This window comes from Sander vitreus, chromosome 22, assembly GCF_031162955.1.
Source record: "Sander vitreus isolate 19-12246 chromosome 22, sanVit1, whole genome shotgun sequence".
Taxonomy (NCBI): domain Eukaryota; kingdom Metazoa; phylum Chordata; class Actinopteri; order Perciformes; family Percidae; genus Sander; species Sander vitreus.
In genome coordinates, this window is record NC_135876.1 from 13,447,536 (window position 1) to 13,472,405 (window position 24,870).

General features: G+C 41.6%; 1 protein-coding gene across 3 annotated transcripts in view; it reads right to left on the bottom strand.

Moving 5' to 3' along the window:
• The window catches only part of dok6 (docking protein 6), a 48,079-nt gene extending 23,823 nt beyond the window's left edge, over window positions 1-24,256 (bottom strand). For all 3 annotated transcript variants that reach the window (XM_078280673.1, XM_078280674.1, XM_078280672.1), the window contains exon 1: window positions 24,090-24,256. In XM_078280673.1, coding sequence (XP_078136799.1) covers window positions 24,090-24,155 — 66 coding nt within the window. In that variant the 5' untranslated portion in view covers window positions 24,156-24,256. The remainder of the gene's footprint in view (window positions 1-24,089) is intronic.
• Between the last annotated feature and the right edge of the window lie 614 nt (window positions 24,257-24,870).

The following is a 24,870-nucleotide window of genomic DNA, read 5'->3' on the forward strand; positions in this document are numbered from 1 at the left end:
ACCTTGCTCTCGCTTCTTGTATTGCAAACTAGCTATGTTATGGATGAGATTTTTTTACAGTGTACATTTTACAGTTACTGGCGATACTAACAGAAACAGAATACTTCTGCTGCAATTATTATCAGCATGGGCCGTTTTTTAAGGGTTTAGCAAACTCGTTGATTGTGCGCAATGCATCCTGGTACATATTGGCATAGCAGCCACGGCTCAGCAAGCAGTATGACTTATTTCAGCCAATATAGCACACACTGGGGAATTTATTTCTTCAATGGACTATGTATACCATCAGTACTGATTGGCCATCCACATTAAAGTTGGCCAATTTTCCCTTGAAGTATAATGGGCTCACAAGCTGTTCAGATTGCACCTACTGTAGCACATTCAACGAGGGAACATGACTTCGTGTAAATATACACGGCGACTTTCTTAGCCAAGTGGCGTGTTATCTGTACGCATTTTGAGCTATCCGCGTGTACGTAAACATACACGCCACGTGGTGTGTTATCGTCGTCTTGCCGTGTTATGGTGAGAACGTGTTATCGCGAGAAGAAAGCTACGGTAGAGTTTAGGAAAAGAAGAATGAGGTTGGGTTTAGGAAAAGAAGAAAGCAAGGAAACGCCACACGTGGGACATGATCCCTGCTCTCCTGGATGAGAGTCCTGTGTTTCACCCATCTGCCACGCCAACCAACCTCCCTATGTGGATTTTCGCTGTTTCATACTACTCCCTACGGCATAAATTCACATACAATCGCAATCATGAATAGGGCCACAAATGAACACACACACACACACACACACACACACACGAACAACTTCCTTTTTTTCATAACAGTCTGACATTCTTATCACAGATATGCAAGCACACGCTTATTTGAACATGTACATCTGTCATTGTAACCCTATATATGGTGGCAGTCCTGTGAACATCAAGGAATCATCATGAGCTAATTACTAAAATGCACAAGATTCCTCTCTGCAACTTCCCTTTTTTCATAACAGTCTGACATTCTTATCACAGATATGCATGCACACGCTTATTTGAACATGTACATCTGTCATTGTAACCCTATATATGGTGGCAGTCCTGTGAACATCATGGAATCATCATGAGCTAAGAACTGCCCTGTTTTCTTCTTTGATATGATACAATTTTCAGCTTATACAATGGGTTTTTAATGCTAAACTTGGCTTATGAAGTAGAAGAATTTCCTTAACCCCTAAATAAACACTTAATCTCTCAGTTTATATGGAAAATTTCACCACATTTGGAGGTGGACTTTATTTTGGACAGCAACATTCCTGAGGATTGATAAAAGAGCTGTTAATATCATGCCACTGTATTACCCCAGAGCACTACTTAGAATTCCTCTTTACACAACCAGTGTCAAGGTGTAAAAAGTCAATACAGACAGGCACAGTGCAGTTGAGAAGCAGAATAAGTGTGATGGCTAATTTCTTATGAGTCCTATGTGGTTGCCTATCTTTAATAGTGGGACCCTTCTACTTCCTGCTGCAGACAGCCGCTATCACTCTGCCTGATGTATGATTGCCCTGGGCTCCATGGTTGTGTTGAGGAACCATGGATGTACGATTAATTTGTTTACTCAGCTGGTGTACTTCATAAAAGGCCCACTGAGTTGAACTTGGCACTTTGCAGTAATTGACTAGAGTGGATCCCTAGGTCCTTATCGGTCTGCCTTGATGGGCCTCCATTCTAGTTAAGTGTTGCCCAGGCCCATTATAAACTGCAAACAACACAAAATAGTGCACAACAGACTCTGTAATGCACAGTAGATCATTCTCGACACACACCATCTATAAAATGCTTTAAAAGACGTAAGGAAAGAAAGGCCTAACAAAATCATGCTCAAAATTCAACATACTATATTTGTTTCCAAAATAACGCCTATAAAATTAAGACAAAAATTGCAGCTTTGACAGAAAAACAAGCAAAGATGTGAATCCCTTTTGATAATGGCCATTATCACATTTGTGACTTTTAAGCAGTATAATTAAAGCCAGCCTCAATTCCCCTTTGGGAGCTTGAGTCAAAGCAATGCTGCCTGCTTGCCGCACACAAAGTAATTCACCTTAGGAGTGCTCAGATTAAGTAATTATACCAGCACAAAAGCAAGCTCAGTGAGATAGCTTTTGCATAATAAGAACTAGGGGGTATGAATGGAGAGGGCTTAATTTTGCCTGTTCCACAATTGTCAATGCTTTGTCAAGGCAGTCCTATTCTTGGGCTGCTGGTGGGTCTTATTCAGAAACACTGATCGTAATTACACAGATGTGAATGAGACTCTCTGCCGGTTTGGTGCAACTCATTTCATGCCAATACAGTGAAGAGTACACTGCTTGGCACTGGAATCCAACCCACCAGTTTCAGAAAGACACAAAGTGATAATGAATAATGAGTATTTCTCGTCTTTTTAGATTCAGTTTTTGTTATTAAAGCTTGCTTTTTGTTTCATCAACCTACATGACTGGTCTCCTGCATTTGGGTCCTACTTTCAAACTCTGTGGTGTGACAATCTTGAGGACTTCCACAATTGATCTTTAAGTGTATTGAGAACATAATTTATTAAAAAAATACTTATTTGCCAGAGAGATACATACAGCAGGAGACAGTTTACAGTCTTCGGTAGTGAGAATAATTTGATGATTAACTGTTTCAAAAGCCGCACTCAAGTCAAGTACACAATCCCCTCCATCTGGCATGGATGACATTAACTGACTGCGAGTCACAGTGACTCTGCTGATATTTGAAGTCTGAGAATACACCAAATTCTGAATGACTCCATTGAAATCTACAGATAACAGTAGTCCAATAACCATGCGTCTTTTCAACCTGACTTAAGCAGGGGTCCTCTTAATGACTAAATATGAATTCTGAAGTCCATAACTTTCCCGTAGGTGTGATTGGCAGGTCTCAGGTTCAAAGTCTGATTAATGAGTGAGAGGCTCAGTGAGTATGTTTACATGCACACCAATATTCCACTATTATTCAGAATATGACAACATTCCGAATATGATACAGGTCATGTAAACTGATATTCCGAATAAGGCCTTTTTCCGAATATAGCATTTTCCGATCAAGACATGTGGGATACTCCGGTATTATTCAGATTATAGAGGCATTCTTTGGACATGTATACAGTGCATTCGGAATATGCGTCTCAATCTTTTTTTTTTTTTTTTACTGCAGTTTACGGCCTCTTGCCTGTTTACGGCTTATGGTCAGCTCTGTGCGTTGCTATGGTTGCTGTACACAAACCAACCAGCCAACAGTTTGCAAGGCTGCAGACCCAATAATAAGGATAATAACAGCTACTTTTAAACATTATTAAAGACTTGGATATCAACAGGTCTTTGGATATGCACACACAACGCTATGTCGACCTTTACAAGAAGCTGGTTGAAGGAATGAAAGAGGGACGCTGTGTTCGCACGGTCCAACAAGACCGCCACCGCTGGCAAACTTTGAAAAAAATCATACTTTGCATGGCTACATGTAAACGGGAATATTAGTGGAATATTCACTTTCATTAGCCATGTAAACAGCTTAGTCGGAATATCGTCTTTTTAGGAATATGGGCAAAAAATGGAATATTATGTGCATGTAAACACAGTCATTGAAAGTTAGTCAGAGAAGGCTGTCTCATATGCACACACACACAACCTGTACCTGCTTAGAAACACAAACACACACACAATTACTTGTGATTAAAATATAGCCTCGATGTGCAAGTTCTCTTGAAGACAAAATTATTCATGTGATCCACTCGTCAAAACAGTGCTTTCAGTGAATGGAAAAATTCAGCAGGACCACAAAAAAATTAGAAGCCAAAACGTAAAGAGAAGATTTCAAGAGGTAATTTTTTATTGTGTATTCATTTAAATGTGAGGAGGTGGGATGAACACATGGGGCCACTGGAATCCAAATGAGATTGGGTCATTAAAATGTAACACTTCATAACACAATCTTGGAATGATTTATTAAAGAAAATGATTTATATTATATTAAGTTGTCCATTATTGTGTGTAGTGTGTGTGTGTGTGTGTGTGTGTGTGTGTGTGTGTGTGTGTGTGCGCGCATGTGTGTCTCTGTCCTCTTCATTAATAAGTAAACAGACCAAAAGCAGAAATTAATGTGAGGTAAACAAATAATAAACCTTTGCCTTCTCTTTATCAGTCCCTCCAGGATTTCGCGATGTCGCGATTGCGCCAATTCACGAGAATTCAACCAATCACCGCAATCCCACGTGCCGTCAGTATGTGACTCTGAGAGCCAATGACCAAGCGGGAGTGAGAACGGCCACGGGTTGATCATTTCCTTGTTTCTGATGAAGACGAGACATGTGTGACTGACTCTCACATTTACCAACAAAACTTACAGTGAAAGACCGTGCAAAACATTTCAGACCATCCTGGCAACCTGTATACATTTTAACATTAATGTATGTTGTTACGTTTTTTCTCTCTAAAGTCGCTGAAAGCTGCTGCTGTTTCAATCCTGTCGGCTCTCTGCAGTGGGCGGGGCTGCTCAGTTCCCCCCCGCGACTGACGCACGGACACACACACACAAATACACACAATCACACACGGTGGCTGCAGGAAAAACCGGAGATGAGACGACACGATGACCTCGCTCGTTATTGTAAGTGCAATGATAAGTTAAAGTCCAATAAGTACTTTATTAAACCGTATGAATGTCAGGCCAGGCCAGGATAGGAAATTAACTAACAATGTAAAGATCAACAAGCCACTGACACATATGTTCAGATTTGATTCATTCAATAAATTATAATTTTTTTGTCTTAAACCCACCAGCCATTTTCATATTATACCAACATTTGCAGCATCCTGAGCCTTTTTGGTAAGGTTACATAGGAAATCTCAGCCCAGAGTAGTTTTATTCTCCCCAAAAGTTTCTTTTTTAGTTTTAAAGAACTACAAAAAAAAATAAAAAATCTCAACTTTTTTTGCAACTTTTGCTGTGTCCCGCAACTTCATTGCAACAAACATACAAAAGACATCGCAACTTTTATCGCAACTTTTTACAAAAGCTCCTGCGAAATCAGGCATTTTGGGCTGCAACAAACGGTTTAAAATGGCCTACATGTTTGTGTCTATGTACCTTGTACGTTTTGTATGTGAATTAATGCAGCAATACAATACAATCCCACCTTATTCCAACTTTCATTGACACATTGAACAATGAACTAAATGTAGAAACCTTGAATTTAACCATGAACTATGTAACGGATTAGCAGTGAGGCAAGTAAAAGCTTTGGGTTTAACTTGCAATTTGTTCAACTGATTGGGCATAATTCAGAAGAACACATATGTTTCTGGATCATGACAGTGCAGGTCAAATGCATGTTGCGCATCACATATGTGATGTTTTGTTTACTGAACTGAACCACTGAACCATACAAATGAGCATGATAAATATATGTCCATATGTATATATTAGTTTAAAAAAAGATAACATAAATGTCATATATGTATGAGTGGCCAGAGGGAAGCCACTTCTAATAAAAGGCACATGACATGACAACATGCCATGAGTTTGGAAATAAGGCAGATGAAACAAAGACCTGACTCTTCAGTTCTCATGCAAAACGTAGTGGTGGTGGCATCAGTTATAGGCAGTAAAAGACTTGTAAGGATACAGGACAGAATATGGGTTAAAACTGTTGATGAAAACCTGCTTCAAAGCGCTCAAGATCTTTGATTATGACAAAGTGAAATCAACACTGAAACGGATGTGAAAATTGGTTTTCACTTTAGCACTGCCAATTCAATTTGACTGACATTGAGCAAATGTGAAAAAATACCAAAACTTCCAAGAGCACGTTTTCATTTTGTCATCATGTTGTATTTTGTGTGGGCTGAAAAGGGGTTGAATATGTTCTGCAAACACTGTGTAAGATATAAATAAGATACTCTTTCTTCTGTTCTTGGACTGCATCTCTGAATATATCTACTCTATCGAAAAACAGCGAGTGCATCGCCACACATAGCAAGGCAGTGTGTAAACTAGGCAGCAGCAAAAGCAACGAGCTGGAGAGAACATTTTTAAGGGCAAGCCCTTCACTTTTAGGCAGGTCTGTCGGTGGCAAGGAAAACACTTCAGGAGGCACTTGGCAAGGTGCAGCAAGTTCATCAACACCAGCTCTACTACCACAACCACACTGAGAGTGTTGTTCGGGGGGGAACCGGAAGAAGTATTAGAGCCAAAATACGATCACAGACAGACAGATGGAAGCAGACGGTTGGATGGGCTCTTATAAAAGGTTCAAAGGGAAACTGAGCACACATCTGTCTACATATAAAATAACCTTCCTTTATGGTGAACAGTGACATTTTATGTAGCAATAAATGCCAGAAAGTTTAATTTGAGTTCCTGACAGGTGGTAATGTCAGACGAGTGTGTGTAAAATCATGACTGAGAAGCCTGGTAGAGAATTTTGGAAGCCAGACACCTTGTGGACCTCAGTAATGAGCCATCTTTGAAGCCTCATTTTCTGTAAGTGACCTCAAACACAAAGTCCATTCACTTCACAGAGAATCATCAAACTTCTGATACTATTAAGGAACTGTCTCGCCTCTCAATAAAATATGGGCCCTATTTCCCCCACAGGCAAAATCACTTGTCATTTGGATGGACTGAAGAACTGTCTGAAGACATGAAAATGATTTCCAATGACAGTCCGCTTCAGGTAAATGACTAATCACATGGCAGAATAAAAATAGCTGCCTGTTAGATTCTCAGGAGTGAATATTGAAACACAATCATAATACCTCAGAGGCGCACATGCATTCATTATTCCTCAGATATGTGATTAAAAAAAAGAGAGAAATGTGGGAAGGGTTTGTAATCTCTTCATTTTTCATTTGTCCTACAAACTTAAAATTTAAAAAAGATTGCTGCTGCACTTACAGGCAATACAAAACATGAGAGCACTTCAATCAAGGTAGTCCTGCAACACTCAGACATGATGATAACGGACCGGATTAAGCTGGAATAACACAGCATGTTGAATACTGAGCCATTTATTTACATGATTCTGAACAAGAGCTATCTGAAGTAGCATGGTTCTGTCTGTCTGTCTGTTTTTTTGTGTCTAACTCCTAGCAGTAGTGTGGATGAAGTCGTCCTCCTCATTCTGCATAAGGTTTAGTGTTCCCCTGGTGATAATGACGCCTGATGGACTATGACAGACCAGGCCCAACAATATCAGCTCCTGGTGCTGGCAATCAATTTCAGACAGCACCGAGGTCTGTGCCGCGGTGTCCATCTTTATAATTTGATTTGTTATTCCGTCAGACAGTTGTTACAGCAATCATTGCGGCGATCACTCCGCCAGCCACGACCCTTCCTTCCCCTCCCCAAATCCTCACAGGACTTTTCCACCATTTCAACAATCCTCTGCCAAATGCAACGACTAAAAACGCTTGTCTTATTTGCACCGTTGCTCCCTCTGTCACTCTCTTCCCTAGTCGCTGGCTGTCACCTTTGACTTGATAACGCACATCCTTACTCAACCTTGTCTCCCCCCCGGAATATATTTCCTGCCGCATCTAAAATGTTTGGACATCCCATAATTTTAGAATTTGCCCCTGACTACAGCTGTTGGCAGGGTGGCGAGCCTGCCGCGCCCCAGTTAATCATAGATTACTTTATCTGGGCCATTCCAAATCCTCATGTGTAATGCAGTGCTACCTCAGCAGCAAGTAATCACTGCCCCCCACTCCATCCTAAACACACACACACACACACACACACACACACACACTCCCCCTCCTCACTTTCTCTCCAAGCCTGATTTGTCTCTGTCTGTCCTCCTGCCCTTCTGTCGTCACCTTCTCTCTTCTAAATTTCTCTTCTCCCATTCCTCATCTCTTTCTTGTGTCTATGCATGATTGGACATTCTCATCAAACATTCATGAGCCAAACTGGTCCCACAATGTAATACAACAGTATTAGTAACCCTTATTTTTACTTGGTAAGGCCCTGGCTGTGACTGTGTGGGTGGCATTAAACAGGGAGTATAGATAATTAAGAAAACTGGATCCCGGTCACAATGTGGCATGAAATATGAAGGACAACAGGTTACAGCTGATTCCTCAGCAAAGGGACCATCTACCCAATATGACTGCAAGGGCAGGTGGTAAAATGACCATGTAAACAGAGCCAGCAAGAGATTTAGAGAAGGCCAGGAAGGATGAAATATAAAAGAGAACATGAAAGAAGTAAACAGAAATAGAGACCAAAAGAAAGTTTGGAAGAGTGAAAACAAACATGAGGTTGTGAGAGCAGCTGCTAAAAAAGTAATGTGTCGGAATAGGCCAGTGCTACAGAGGCAACTTGCTGCAGCCCTCCATTAGCATTCATGATGAAATATGCTTGGACTTGGACCTTTTTCTGTATCGTTCATAAGAAACCCTCTTCCCCCAACCCCAAATTTCAAGCACGACATGTACCTTGGAAAGCTACAAGTTGAGTCTTTTTTTGCTTCCATGCAAATAACATTGTTGAGTTCAGGGAAAGTATAACTACTGTTGTTTCTTATTATTGTGGGGGGTAGACAAGGGAAATGTTTGACCCACGCTGGGCAACGCAGCCTTGAGCAAGAAAACATTAGTTAAAATGTCACACACTGTGCGGAATCCAGCTATCACAGCTACTGTAGCAAGGACTTTTTTTTTAAAGCACAGCACAAAAATAGCAGCCAAATTATTCTGAAGGAGATGTAGGTCAATATTGAAGTTTCGCTCTCAGGTGTGAGCGAGCGAAGAGGAATAGAGGGGGAACAATGTTTATGGTGTAAACAGGGCGGTATATTGCTCGTGTCGGCTTACACTACTGTGTTGCTTCACCAGCCTCCTCCCTGGGGTATTTACTGGGCATGTCAAACGGACAAAAGCTAGGGCAAATAGATTACAATGCAATCATGATCCTATAATATCCCAATACAGATTTATAATGTTGCTTACTTCAGTTATTCCATCATATATTTTCACCACTATTGATTCTAGTGACACTGAGGTTGGCAAGCACTGCTGGCTACAGTATGCAAGGCAGTGCATGTGTAAAACATTGTTACAGTGGGACAATTTTGCTTTAAGTCATCATTATGACAACTGCCTCCTCTTTAAACCATCCCTCATCCAAATGTATGTATTACAGCTTTAGTCAGCAATCCTCTGCCCACACACACACACAAACACACAGAGCAATTTCCATTTAATCCATGTACAAGGCTGAAGCGTTCACAGACAACAACACGCAGACAAAGAAGGATTTGACTATGACAGAATACTGTAGTCGACAAGCATACTGAGAACATCGTAGACAGAAAGCAACAATACAGCAGCGTTTTTTTTTTGTTTTGTTTATTTAACTGGAATGAGTTGTCCAGCACAGTGTATCCTCGAGCCAGGCTGAATGTCAAACTGAACTAAATCCATAAATGAAGAGGAATATGGTCTGCATGCACAAAACCCCATTGTAATGTAGGCTAAGCCTTATTACTTTAGTATGTTGGTGCTTGCGCGACCGCCTGCTTCCAAATGAGCAAAATTAGCATCTAGGCCAACAGGTGAGGGGCTGTTACATGGAAACCAAATGCAGTGCCTCAGAAGTGACCGGCAAGCCTCTGTGGGAAGAGAATACAAAGTAAGAGGATGAAAGGAGCTCTTGCCCACAACCATGATGCAACTCCACCAATTGACAAGCTTAATTACCATTAGCTGACCACTTGATTATCATATCAATAAAGACTGTGAAATCGAATGAGGCACAGAACACTGCGAGGTGTTCTAGCAAATACTTGCAAGTTTTGCAGGATATAATGAAACGCAGAGTTTTTTCCAGGACACTTTGTGCAAGCATTTGTTATTTGAATTTCATCAAAAGCCCTAAAAGCAGTAATCCTCATGCATTGGTCAGTCATTCCCCCCTGCGGATTAATTCTAAAGAGGTACTCGCTCACTGATGTTCGGGCTGATTCTCTGATACGGTTAGCTGGGAAAGCAGCAGGCTCTGTGTCTGCAACAGCTATTCCCTCACAACCAGAACGCAGAGATTTTTGCTCCCTGGAACTAACTTGACTCAGACACATTTGGTGTGCAAATGAAAGAAGGACGCTTGGGAATAAACATGCATTTGCGATGGAAGGGAATGTGGAAGTGCACTTCTATGTCAAAGAACTGGGTCCGATGGGGTTGGTCATATTGTTTTTGTCTCATTTCCTCCCAAAGAACACACTCCCTTGGATTAAGTGGGCTGTGATTCGGTGTCACTGTGTGTCTCAGCATGAAATCACTGAGGAATGCAATTATCACTTCGCCCAACAGACATTTCTCGGAGATGTAAGCGAACAACTGGGAACATTGAGAGGGAGGTGTGCGAGTGAGTTAGGTAACACCAGTTAATGTTGACCCCAATGTGTGCTCGCAACTTCCCAAACTTCCTTTTGTTAAAAGTCCTAATCTACTGGCATACTTATGATTCATGGTAGGTCAGAAGTTTACCATATTAACTTCTCTTTCTCGTATTATATAATTCAATCCAATAACCCTAATGTTTTCAATTGTTTTATGACTCTTAGGAGCTATTATTTTCTCCATTATGACCTTTAAATGAGCCGCTCAAAGTGCCACTGCCATGCTACTATTGTGTGCTCCATTTCCCTTGGCAGACCTTATCCAAAATTCATTCACTGAACAATTATTCTTGGAGAAATATTAAAAGCTGTTTAATAGAAAGGGGATCAGATTGCCTTGGCCTACACTCGAGGTCATTTTGGCTCATTAGAATGGAGTGCAGATTTTAAAAAAGCAGGCAGCTTTGCGTGCAACTTGAGCGAGTCAGCTTTAGCGTTTCATGAGAGCTGGGCAGGTACCAAACTGTCAACCCAGTGCTCAGTGAGAGGTAAACTGTCACCTCCTTACTATTAAAAGAACTCCCCTGAGAAAGAAAGAGGGAGGGAAGGAGAGTGGAGTATACAAACTCATCTCCAAACAAACAGAAACAAACACAGCTCCCACACTGACGGGTGACATGAACTGGCTGCTTTTTTCCCCCCACTTACACAAGGTCACTTTTTTTTTTAACAACACATTAATAATACAGAGCCTGACAATTAGTGCAACATAAAAAAAAGCCTTGTTTGCTCGACAGCTAGGGCTAATTTACATTATCCAACAAGACTATTTGCTTGCATATAAAGCAGATCAGGTATAATATTTCATTATTTTTTAGCAAGGCCGTAATAATGTTTACCTATGCGCCGCATTGAGTAAATTAAGAACCCAGACACAACGACAAGCCCCTTAACACACATAGACACATAGCTGAGGCTATCTTTGGCTGCACACTGTACTGAATGTGCTTGGCAAGCAGGCTGATGAAAGGTAACAGCAGGAGAAGAACTTATTATGGTTTGTGATTCAAATATAAAGAGGTAGGTGAGAACTTCATCTGGTCCCCTTTTGAGACCATATTTATAAGTCTGATTGTCAGGTATGACGACTCTTCTTAGTAATTTGATGAAATTTCTCTGACTTGAATTTGGATGCAGTTTGAGAGGGACAATGATTTTTATCACAACACTATACATAATGATAATGACATCTGAGGGAATTTTCTTTTTTTTTCTTTTTAACTTTCTATGATTTTTAGTCCTACATTTAACAGCACAGAAAGAAAAGTGCTCTAGGGGAACTGTATTTTCATGTATCTGACACATGAAAACACCCATGCATGTACACATTATGAAAATACACATAAACACAATGCCCACATACTGTATGCATACACACACACACACACACACACACACACACACACACACACACACACACACAGTGAAAGTGAGCTTAGCTGCAGAGTAGAGCCCCCGAGGGCTGGTCTGCTGATTAATGAGGGGAGGAAGGCGAGGAGAGGAGGATGAAGCAGAAGTGTTAATGGAGCTATGATAGATTCCTCTCGGCCTGGCGTTTTATACGTGAGTCTCCAGTGTATCTGCACAATGTAGCAACACAGAACCACAGAGAGCTGTAAAGCCCCGGCCCTGTGTGGGAGGTGAAATATATGGATCAGATGGTCTTAAATATGGAGCAAAATGCATTCACCTTTCAAAATCACACAGCTAACATTATTAAGGGAATTCATTAAACTGTGAGTGAACATTTTTAGAATAAGGTAGTCGTCTTTTGGTAAGCCACAAGATAGAGAATCAACTTCCAAACAGTATGATTCATTTCAAAAACTTTATTAAAAACATCTTTACCACAAATTGAAAAAAGGAGCAAAGATTCTCTTGTAAAACACGACTGAGATACATATGCAGGGCTAACCAACTTTGTGTCAGCAACAGGAACATCAAATTTGTTCATGACTGACTGTCAATTAACTGAAATGTAATATTTAACAGCTTGAATAAATATTCTGAGTCAACAGTCTGTCTTCAGCAGGTGGAGGAAAATATTTCAGTGACATCACATCATAGATAGTATTGAAATAGTCTTAGTCTTTCCTAAATAACTACTCACTGACCTGATAGAAAGTGTAAAATAAATGCTGGCTACAAAATGTATCTATAAAAAAATATATGGGTATAATGTATCTCTAGACTCTGTCCCCCATTTAACTACCAGATTACTTAAACAGAATGGAGCGTACAAAACAAAGAAACAGAAAATCTAATCAGAAAAATGAAAAGTCTGTTAGCTTTTGTTTTGTTACATTTTGTTTGTTTGTTTGTCTGCAATAACGTTTTGGGCAATCTCGGCCATCGGTTTGACGATGATTTAGCCTCTGGGCAGTGTTGGGGAGTAACGGAATACATGTACCGGCGTTACATACAAATTATTAGTAACTGTATTCATTACAGTTACAATTTAAATAGTTGGTATTTAGAATACAGTTACATTGTTGAAATCAATGGATTACATGACGATACTTCTCGGGTTTATTCACTCTCGCAACTCCCTGCATTTCCCAGAAGCCCCAATATGAAAACGAAAAAATTAGCTATTTGCGTGATCACTGATAGAGGTAGAGATGGAGCCGGAACCGGCACAACAGAGCCAGGGCAGGAATGCGTTTCTATCTGGGAAATTCAAACAGCATTTCACATTAAAGAAAGAGAAGGGAGAATGAAATATAAGTGTGCAGTGCAGCTTCTGCTTGCCAGCAACCAACCTCCTTTCATCGTCCAAATTACTCCACCTCCAACCTAAAGAAGCATCTTAAAGTAAGTTATTTTTAGCCAAGGGTAGTCGTCTGCTGTAGTTTTACTGGTCACCTTGCTATTTTATATTTGACATGCGACTTTACATTCTCCTACATGCTGATTCACTAGCCCCAGAGCTGTTGAAAGACTAGCTCCGTTTGACATGTTAGCTAACGTTAGCTAAAATTAGTTCATGGTAGCTTAGACTGCGGTTAGATTTTTGTAGTATGCAGTTCGGGACTACAAATACAAAAATCTATCGGCTTGTTTAGGTACACATTCAGCCAGTTGGAACAGAAGAACACCCCAGAATAGGCCTGTTTAGTAAGCTGTATGTGATGGCCGCATTCCTACTCATAAAATGCAATTCAATGTGGAAGTAATCCAAGTATTCAGAATACTCAATTACTCAGATTGAGTAACATAACGGAATACGTTACAAATTACATTTTTGAGCATGTATTCTGTACTCTGTAACGGAATACGTTTTGAAAGTATCCATCCCAACACTGCCTCTGGGAAAAACGGTCAATATTTCGAGGGTTCCTCTGTAGTCAGTTGATACCCGAGCAAAGACTCTCTTTTCCATGCGCTGGGTCCGATTAGTAACTTGCGACGCAAAGATGGAGTTGGAGTTGAGAGACGATGCCTCTATAGACAGATATCTGCATATGAAGGCAGATACATTTAAAAAAAGAAAAAGGTAATAAAAAGCTAAATTGTCGTCAGACAATAGCTGATGGGTTCCGAGACTGCATTTCCGCCAGAGCATTCTGCTTCTTTTACTCTCCATGTGGACTGTTTACCTGCATGCAACTAAAGCCCACTCAAACTTGATTGGTCAATACTACTCTGACTACAAACGGAAACCAGAACGCTTCCGATACCAACATCTTGTCCCGTTACCTACAGATTGTGCATTCATATGCAGATATCTGTTTATAGAGATTATGTTTTGGGCCATTTGGGGGCAGCAGAAACAAGCTGTAAACATGCCACTAATCTATAACATACAGTTGCCTTTTTACACATTCTGCAGATAGAAGGCATTGAGCATTTAATGGAGTTGTTATTTTTGTCACCTGGTGAATGTAAGTCCAGGCATTTTGGTGCCTAAACTTAACTGTCATCGCCGCATGACGTTCACTTTTTCTGGCTAAACTCCACTACATGGCCCCTGAAAGGAGCGTCATCTGGCGGTGCCTGTAGCCGGCTCACAGTCACCTATTGGTGGCTAAACAACTGCCGCTGGTAGCCAGCGTTGCGGAGCTCTGTAGCAGCTAAATACAACCAGCAACTGCCGCTTGGATTTTATCATTCAATGGCACTATGTGTTCATGTTACAGTGTTTCACTTAGTTTAAAATACTTCTATTTTAGGTATATAATATATGGTCTATTGGTGAAGTAGCAGTTATCCCTTAGAGTGAAAATAATTTAGCAGAGGCAGGGATATATAGACCAGAAAGGGGGAAATCCCACGCATCCCCCCCCGGCAAATCGCACCCTGCTTGTTCCCTCTACTTTTTATTTATAGTGTTGTCCTGTCTGTTGTCAGGGGGCAGGGTCTGCAGGGATTGGAAAGATTAAATAGCCATGAAGAGAGTCCTCTTCCATTGAGCTGTGACTTCTCCACCAATTGGATTAGAGAACTTTGCACTTTACAAAGCAGCTCATCAGAAAACAGTGGGAACACAAAGCTGTTATGGACAGTGCCAACTTGGTGTGACACATGTTTGTGTATGGATTTCAGGCAGAGAGACAGAAGCAAGACAGAGAATACAGCGAGAAAGAGAAAAAAGAAAAAGTTGCTGGGATTAAAAGTAAAGTCCTGTCTGGTATTTTTGAGAGCATGACACTAAGTGAGGGCAGAAAAGAGTGTTGATACAATAGGGCATTATTAGCAGTTATTATTAGTCTTTTTATGGTGCATTACTTAATCAATTGGGTTTTAGACATACAAACTACTAATAACTACATCTGTGCCTGTTGATGACAAAAAGCTTTTTTGATAATTAGGAACAACGGGAATCAATGATGTGAAATGTTCAAGTGGGGTCCGGGCAGAGATTTATTTATGAAAGCGACTATATAATAGAGGCACATTTCTCACCATGAATAACGACTGTTGGGTTGTTGTTCCCATATCCTACTAGAGATGCAATTCATCAGGGCCAATAACAGCTGGTAATTTGTCTTCAGGTCTTTGTCTGATGGAGGAAACTGATGAAAACCAAAGGAAATGACCACACGATGTATAGCCCTGCATATCTTTGAATTAATGCACCGAGTCGAAAAACATCTATCACAAGAAGAGCTGAAAGTAGGCTACATGCACCCACAAGGCACATATAAAATCAGAAACAAAACAAGGTTTATTAAAAATCAGCTACAGTTTTGATTTCTATTTGGCGAAAATCGGAATCGGAAAAAGATGGAGCAGAGAACACGGCTAATTGTGGCCACTGGATATTAGAATCTATCCATCCATCCATCCATCTTCATCCGCTTATCCGGGGTCGGGTCGCGGGGGTAGCAGCTCCAGCAGGGGACCCCAAACTTCCCTTTCCCGGGCCACATTAACCAGCTCTGACTGGGGGATCCCGAGGCGTTCCCAGGCCAGGTTAGAGATATAATCCCTCCACCTAGTCCTGGGTCTCCCCCGAGGCCTCCTCCCAGCTGGACGTGCCTGGAACACCTCCCTAGGGAGGCGCCCAGGGGGCATCCTTACCAGATGCCCGAACCACCTCAACTGGCTCCTTTCGACGCAAAGGAGCAGCGGCTCTACTCCGAGCTCCTCGCGGATAACTGAGCTTCTCACCCTATCTCTAAGGGAGACGCCAGCTACCCTCCTGAGGAAACCCATTTCGGCCGCTTGTACCCTGGATCTTGTTCTTTCGGTCATGACCCAGCCTTCATGACCATAGGTGAGGGTAGGAACAAAAACTGACCGGTAGATTGAGAGCTTTGCCTTCTGGCTCAGCTCTCTTTTCGTCACAACAGTGCAATAAATTGAATGTAATACCGCACCTGCTGTGCCGATTCTCCGACCAATCTCCCGCTCCATTGTCCCCTCACTCGCTAACAAGACCCCAAGGTACTTGAACTCCTTCACTTGGGGTAAGGACTCATTCCCTACCTGGAGAAGGCACTCCATCGGTTTCCTGCTGAGAACCATGGCCTCCGATATAGTGGTGCTGATCCTCATCCCAGCCGCTTCACACTCGGCTGCGAACCGATCCAGTGAGTGCTGAAGGTCACAGGCCGATGATGCCATCAGGACCACATCATCTGCAAAAAGCAGCGATGAGATCCCCAGCCCACCGAACTGCAACCCCTCTCCACCCCGACTACGCCTCGATATCCTGTCCATAAATACTACAAACAGGATTGGTGACAAAGCGCAGCCCTGGCGGAGGCCAACTCTCACCTGAAACGAGTCCGACTTACTGCCGAGAACCCGGACACAGCTCTCGCTTTGGTCGTACAGAGATTGGATGGCCCTGAGAAGGGACCCCTCACCCCCGTACTCCCGCAGCACCTCCCACAGTATCTCCCGGGGCACCCGGTCATACGCCCTTCTCCAGATCCACAAAACACATGTAGACTGGTTGGGCATACTCCCAGGCTCCCTCCAGGATCCTTGCGAGAGTAAAGATCTGGTCCGTTGTTCCACGACCAGGACGGAATCCGCATTGTTCCTCTTCAACCTGAGATTCGACTATCGACCGAACCCTCCTTTCCAGCACCTTGGAGTAGATTTTACCGGGGAGGCTGAGAAGTGTGATACCCCTGTAATTGGCACACACCCTTTTTAAAAAGGGGAACCACCACCCCGGTCTGCCACTCCTTAGGCACCGTCCCAGACTTCCACGCAATGTTGAAGAGGCGTGTCAACCAAGACAACCCCTCCACACACAGAGCTTTAAGCATTTCTGGACGGATCTCATCAATTCCTGGGGCTTTGCCACTGTGGAGTTGTTTAACTACCTCAGCAACCTCCACCAGTGAAATTGATGCCAATCCCCCCTCATCCTCCAGCTCTGCCTCTACCATAGAGGGCGTATTAGTCGGATTTAGGAGTTCCTCAAAGCGCCCTATTACCTCCTCAGTTGAGGTCAACAGCGTCCCATCCTTACTGTACACAGCTTAGATGGTTCTCCGCTTCCCCCTCCTGAGGTGGCGAACGGTTTTCCAGAAGCACCTTGGTGCCGACCGAAAGTCCTTCTCCATGTCTTCTCCGAACTTCTCCCACACACGCTGCTTTGCCTCTTTCACGGCAGAGGCTGCAGCCCTTCGGGCCCTTCGGTACCTTGCAACTGCCTCCGGAGTCGTCTGGGATAACATATCCCGGAAAGACTCCTTCTTCAGTCGGACGGCTTGAGGCACCTAAGACCCTAAGACCACAGCTCCTCACCGCAGCTTCAGCAATGGAAACTTTGAACATTGTCCACTCGGGTTCAATGCCCCCAGCCTCCACAGGGATGCACGAAAAGCTCCGCTGGAGGTGTGAGTTGAAAGTCTGTCGGACAGGGGCCTCCTCCAGACGTTCCCAATTTACCCGCACTACCCGTTTGGGCTTACCAGGTCTGTCCAGAGTCTTCCCCCACCCCCTGACCCAACTCACCACCAGATGGTGATCGGTTGACAGCTCCGCCCCTCTCTTCACCCGAGTGTCCAAAACATACGGCCTCAGATCTAATGATTTGCTAATTGATGTAATCGGATTTCTTTGCACAAGCGTCACATTTATTCATGTTGTTTGGAAGTCTCAATTGCTACAAGTCAAACATAGCTGACTGTGTCTTTTCTATGCTCCACTGAAAAGTACAGTTTCTGGGGTGAAAGATCTCCTGACATCCACCATTCTGGACGGCCTGTCATTGTTAATAGTGAGTGCATGGAAGTGGCAAGAGCCTATCTTAAATGGCTGTTCCATCTTGGACAATGGACACATTGTTCTCCACTTCTTTGCGTCTGCTTTGGTGGGTGCTTGTGGCCAACAAGGGGGGAACATACCCACATACCATTACAATACACACTGGCCATGTAAAAGGTCACTGGTCACTAAACACAAATACCCAATTGTAAGACAAAAACAGCTGAGTGAGACGCGAGGGATAAAACAGTTAATAACCGTTTTATCTGTAGACAGAGATGGGAGGAGGAGAGCACCAGTGGGTCCAAAAAAGTACTTAAAGAGTAATAACTCTTGATTTTGTACTCATATTTAATGGCTATTCATGCTTTATTTGCACCATTAATGTCTTTCTCAGTGTAAACTGCAAGCTTAGCATAGGACTGAGGTATCAAAGGTCTCCTAAAACCAAATATTTTAACATTTAACAATCTCTTTCTACCGAAGAAAAGTTTCTAAATAGTTGTTTTGTCTGACCAACACTCTAAAACACAAACATATGCAGTTTACAAAGATATGATACAGAAAAACCGCAAATCCTGACATTTGAGAAGCTGAAACCAGAGAATGTTTGGCATTATTGCTATATGCTAAAAGAAAAACTCCTGGGTTATTTCTTCAACCCAATTTCTGGGTTATTTGTGTTGGGTTAAAATTATGGGTTATTTTTTCAGAGAGTAACCATTTTCTGGGTTATAGGGCTAATATTTTGACCCAATTCCTGGGTTGTTTGGGTTTCTGGGTTATTTTTCAAAGAGTAACCCATGTTCTGGGTTATAGGGTTGGCTTTCTCTCTCTCTCTCTCCATATATATATTAGGGCTGTCAAAATAACACGTTAATTTCGATTAATTAATCTGAGAAAAAATAACGCGTTAAAAAAATTAACGCAGATTAATCCATTCCATATTTACGTTTGCATACAGACGAAAATCTGGTGCCACTGATATGTCTGCGCTTCTCTCTGATGCTCTGAAACACAAACCCCGCTGCACATGACGCTAGTTAACGCTATACTCAACAGCAGCTAACGTTAGCCTACCGCAAGCTAGTAGCTGGATTAAACACGGTTAAAATGCTGACAGCTAACGCTAAAGTAAAGTACAGTAAAGTTTGACTGTGTTTTACTGTAGAGGATTCAACACCAATATGTAACAATCTGCAGCTGCCGTCGGAGAAACAACACAGACGGTGCGGTCAATGAAACTGGTAAACTACAGCCTCGTGGTGCATTTGAAGTTATTGTAAATGTCCTTTTCCTATCTGGTTGTTGTTTTTGTCGTTCAACAGCAATTTACTAGTGAAATAAGTTATTGTTATACATTATTATTAAATCATTTAATTTTGACCATATGGCCTTAGCAATAAACAAGCCGTTCTTTAATGCCACCAACTGTTGTTTAGTACCCTTTTTTTTTCTTTTCTTTTTTTACTTTCTTAAAAAGTATCGGTTCAGGCACCGTTAATTATGTATGCGATTAATTTCGATTAATTAATCACAGAGTATGTAATTAATTAGATTATTTTTTTTAATCGATTGACAGCCCTAATATATACCATCATACCTGCAAACTCAGAATTGCTGAAAAAGGTGACACATCTCTAGCGGCAGCTACAGTCTGGTGTTACAGTCTTCTCCAGTGAAATACAGTCACACTTTTACAGCTGTCAGCATTTTAACCGTGTTTACTCCAGCTGCTAGCTAACGGTAGGCTAACGTTACCTGCTGCCAAGTGTAGCGTTAACTAGCATCCCGTACAGCGATGTTTCTGTTCACTGATAGTATCACTGAAAGGGAGTAAGAAAGAGCTGCATGGGTGATGGCAATGTCACTAATGCCAGATTTTATGGTTTTCCTCAGTGCAGAGACACTTGTTTCTGGCGCTTGTCAGCATTTTGTTTTTTTCTTTATGTAGAAAATAAATACTGTATGGTACAAAGCCACAGGATTAAAATTAATTGAGAATCCACACACTGTTCTCTGGCAGCAGATTGTTTACTTGTTTGTCGGGTGCATGTGCGTGCCAATTCTTCAATGTTGAACCAAGCCAATTTGTGTGTGTGTGTGTGTGTGTGTGTGTGTGTGTGTGTGTGTGTGTGTGTGTGTGTGTGCATGTAAGAGTGTGCGAGCGTGCCTTTGCACTGTATCAGGGGGAATAGCCTGTTGGGGTTATGGAGGGTGCAGTGTGGGGTGATGAATAGGATGCTTTTGTGCTCAGTCTCTCAGCTGTCTGCAAACCAGTGAAGGAGAGAATAGTGAGAGAGAAAGGGGGATGAGGTGAGGGAGATAAAGGGCCAGATAAAGAGGAAGAAAAGAGGAAGGGAGATAAAAAAAAAGGGAGGGAGGAGATGAGAGTGAACCTGTGAAGTGTGAGGAGTACAGGTGAGACGTGAGGTAAGAGAATGGGTGGAGAGGTGAGGAAGAGTAGGGAATGTGAGAAGAGGGAGACTACTTGTGCATTCAAGAACACTGCACCGTTGTCTCTTCAGCCAACAAAGAGACAAAGAAGTTGGATAGTGTAGGAAATCATTGCCATTCATGTTAGTTGAAAAAGAAAACAAATCTCCCAAGAAAAAGAGAAAAAACTGAAGAGAAAGTACCCCGGTAGGTAATTTTGATCACTCGGCAGAACACAGACCTGACCTCATGGCCTCAACCTTCACACATGGTGTGGTTTGGAAATTAGCCAATCATATTGGCAGATGCTGATGAGTTCAGCCGAAGCTGTTGGTGTGGCCACTTTAATATTGCATAAAGGGAACCATTCGACTGTACTACTTTCTAATAAAAAATAATGTATAATACATTTTAAATGGCACAGCATTACAATAGAGAATTGGGTGGGAGCATTAGAAGGTCAACTGTGATGCAAAGTCTTGATATGTGATATTTGAAAGACCTTTAAAGCACTAAAAAAAAGAAACATTAAAAAACCATCCCATGAGGGAGAAAACACCCAGGACTTTTCTGGCCTAAAACTCCAGATGACAAAGTACATCCAGTTGCTCTAACAGGTAGGGCTGGGTACCGAACCTTAGAACTTTTTGGTACCAATTGAAATGTGTGCTGAATATTTTTTTTAAACTGAAAGCTGAACTCTAAAGCTTAGTCTATTGTAAATGAAATGTCTCTGGGTTTTAGATGTTGATACTGTGGACTAAACAAGTCATTTGAAGATGTCACATTGGGCTTTAAGAATTTATGACAGTGTATAACAGTGATTTTCCTTTATTTTCACGAGTTTTACAAAGCAAACTAAACAATTGATCATGAAAAGCAGATGAATAATCAGCAGATTAATCAGTAATAAAAATAAACTGTTAGTTGCAGCTCTACTGGCATCAAATGTTTGGTCAGACTTCTTATCATCCTTTGAGAAGATAGTTCCTTATTTGAATCAGAATAATGTTGCCAGTTTTAAAAGTTTTTTTGATTTAGGCAATGTTAAACATTCAAGAACATTGGTTCCAGAGCTGAATGGATTAGTCAATAAGTACAGTAGATAGACAGAGAATTGATCTGCAACAATTTTGATGATCAATTTTTAATTTGTCAAGCAAAAATGCCTAAAATGCACTGGATTTAGCTCGTCAAATGTGAAGATTTTCCTTCTATTTTCCTTCATTTTTGCTATGTTGAGGTTATTTTTATGATTTTTAAATTATCTGTTTTTGTCTGTTTGTTTGGATAAAACACTCCACTTTGGAAACTTGTGAGGATCATTCTTTTTCTTTTTTTGCTGACATATTATAGACTAAACATTGAATAAATGAATTAAAAAAGTATACAACAGATTAATAAATAATGAAAATAATATTGAGTTGCGGTCCTATTTGGTCTATTTTGTCTAAGCAGAAATAGGAATTTGTAGAACTAACTTGTATATTTCTCAAAGTAAGGTGTTGACCATGGACCACTGAATGGAGATCTACAGTATGTCGCATTTTTGGCTGCATCTCCCTGTCCATTATTCTAAATCTGAGTCTGTATGTATCCAGTATCCATCAGTTCTGACTCTGTTCAGCATATCAAGTGTCTCTTCACAGCCAGTGAGCTGTTGAGTCAAAAATTAGAAAAATAAAATATGATGTTTATGTTAATGCTACAAAATAACACTCAGAACTCTAAACATCATCCCCTCAGCCCAGGTGTGTATTTTTCCAGTCAACCCACGCATGTGTCACACATTTGGATTTTCATCTCTCTCTCAAAACACAACACAAAACACTTGAAATTAAGCCATTTAGCACTGATGAGGTATTTTTCCTGAATCACAGAGATGTATCAGTGCCTGTTGATTCAGGCATACAGATACCTTATCCCTGCTCTATTTCATTGCTTCTTTCTCTAACTGATTCAGAATGAGATTCGGCCTGGAATAACTAACCCTAGCATGGACAGATACTAATACTTTCTGTCTACCCACACCGGGGTCCTCTGGAGCCATCGCAACATGGCTTTTCTATGATGAAACAGTAGCGAGCAGTGAAGGGCTGAGGGAGTGGGCGATCAGGACACAAACTGTTTTTCTCCACAAACAGCAGGATGAGATGTGGAGCTGGCAGAGATATGGCATCCATACCTTGAGCACAGCCAACGCAGCATGCGTCTTCAGTTGCTTTGCAAAGTCATACACTAATAGCATATGCAAAAAGTAAATAAACTGAGCCAACTGTATGCAAGCAAGCTAATTTGCATGTTAACAACAAATGTATTTCATTTGTTATATCAAGCTAGTGCAAGTCCTTTAGGGACAGTAACGGTTTCTCTTACTCAACAAGAATTACTCTTAAAGAGCAATCAAATATAGCCTCAATGGCAGCAAACAGTAGTAGAATAATGTTGATGAAGCCAGGTGATGATGTGAGGAGGCAGACATCATTAGCCTCCATCATCACACTTCATCAGAGGAGAGGGAGTGTACCCGCTCTGTTGGCGTAATGAGCTGGAAGCATGAACAAAAGCAGATGGCTTTATGAGTCAGACAATAAGGCGCTCATAATTGAATATATATCATTTGTTTCAATTTAAGCAGTCAAGCCATTTTTCTACTTGCTGTACCTCGATGGAAATCCATTATCAAGGCGTATTGAAGGGCTGCCATCACACTGAATCAGCTGGAGTTCAATGAGACCTTTCAATACTGGGAATAATTCATCAGGACTTAAAGAGAGTTAAAGTATGAGGCTCTGACTTATAATAGCCAGATGACAATGTGTATAGTGATGAATGGCATTCCCAGTATTCCTATTATGTTGTACATCCAAGAATCCATAAAACAAGGTGTTAATTATCACCATGCACTATGATAAAGAGACTATGGCCTTTGGTGCTAAATTGTGAGTGACCTTATTAGAGTTAGTTATGGTGTGGTTAATGTATGTTGTAACACTTTACAGAGTATCTCAGTTAGCTTTTAATTATAGCATTTGTATTTCCTCATGGGTAATTTACCATTTTTTTCTTATATAACTACAGTTCTGGTTGGGGTATATGTCTAAAATGTTTGCAACCTAACAGTCTAGATAAACTAAATGCAGCCTAACTTTCTCAAAGAAAATAAAGTTACAGTCTACAAGCTGGGAACAAAAGAGGGAATGCGATTTACATCCACATGACACCAACTGTCAATCATCTAGACTTTGCCAACGTCTAAGTATGTGCAGAAGTATGTTTTGCACAATACACTGAGAGAAACTTGGCCGCTGCTCGTGCTGCTCTAATCTGTTTTTCCTCTTGAAGAGCTCGCAGCAGGACGGCTGCCTATGGAGCAATTAAAGCCTCTTTCTTAATCCAGCCGCCCCTGATGCTAAAATACCGCAAACAACTGGAACTCCTCTTCTTCTTCCTCCTCCTCCACCACCACCTCCTCCTTCTCCTCCACCGCGCCAGACAGCAAGTGCAACAGTAGCCTACTCACCCCCAGTTTCTTACTCCGTATCCTCACATATCCCTGTTTGACTATGTCGTTGAAGTTGGAAGCCATGGTGAGGGGAAGCGGGTAGCTTCCTGCCCGAGGTAAAAAAAAATAATAATAATATAACAAAGTAACCTTATTTTCTAGGTAGCGAAATGTTTTACTTGAGGGTCGGTCGGTGAGACATCCAGTAGCAGGAGAGCGGGCGGTGGGCAACCTGCTCCTGTGTCAGCGCTCAGGCTGCCCAGCTTCAGCGGCGCAATCTATCCGCGAGAGGAGGGAGATACCATTCAGCTGATACACTTCAGCCGGAGAGGATAGCAAAGGAGGAGAGGACAGAAGAGGCGCGCTTCCTGGACCACACCATCCCCGAAACTGTGAGGGGGGTGGGATATAACTGCTGTGGAGGGAGGGAGGGGGTATCTATAATGGAAGTGGGGATGCCAGAATTTTCAAAATATTGTTTTCGCCATACTCTCAAATCGTCAGCACTATAGCTGACAACCACTCATGTCCCCGTTTAACCAGTGGATCTTATTAGAGTTGCCTAATGGCTATAGTGGATTATTCTTCTTGGTCGACTGCAACCTGATTAGTCATTTATATAAGGAATGAGCTCAGTAGGCTACCATATTATCATGGTCACATCTCTGAAATTAAATAATAATGGTGTAATAAAATATAGTTTGGTCTTAAAAGTGACACTATGTAACCTTTAGAAATAATATTCTTCGTCCTACTGATGAAAACAACTTCAGGGTTTTTAGTTTTTGAGCCTTGTATT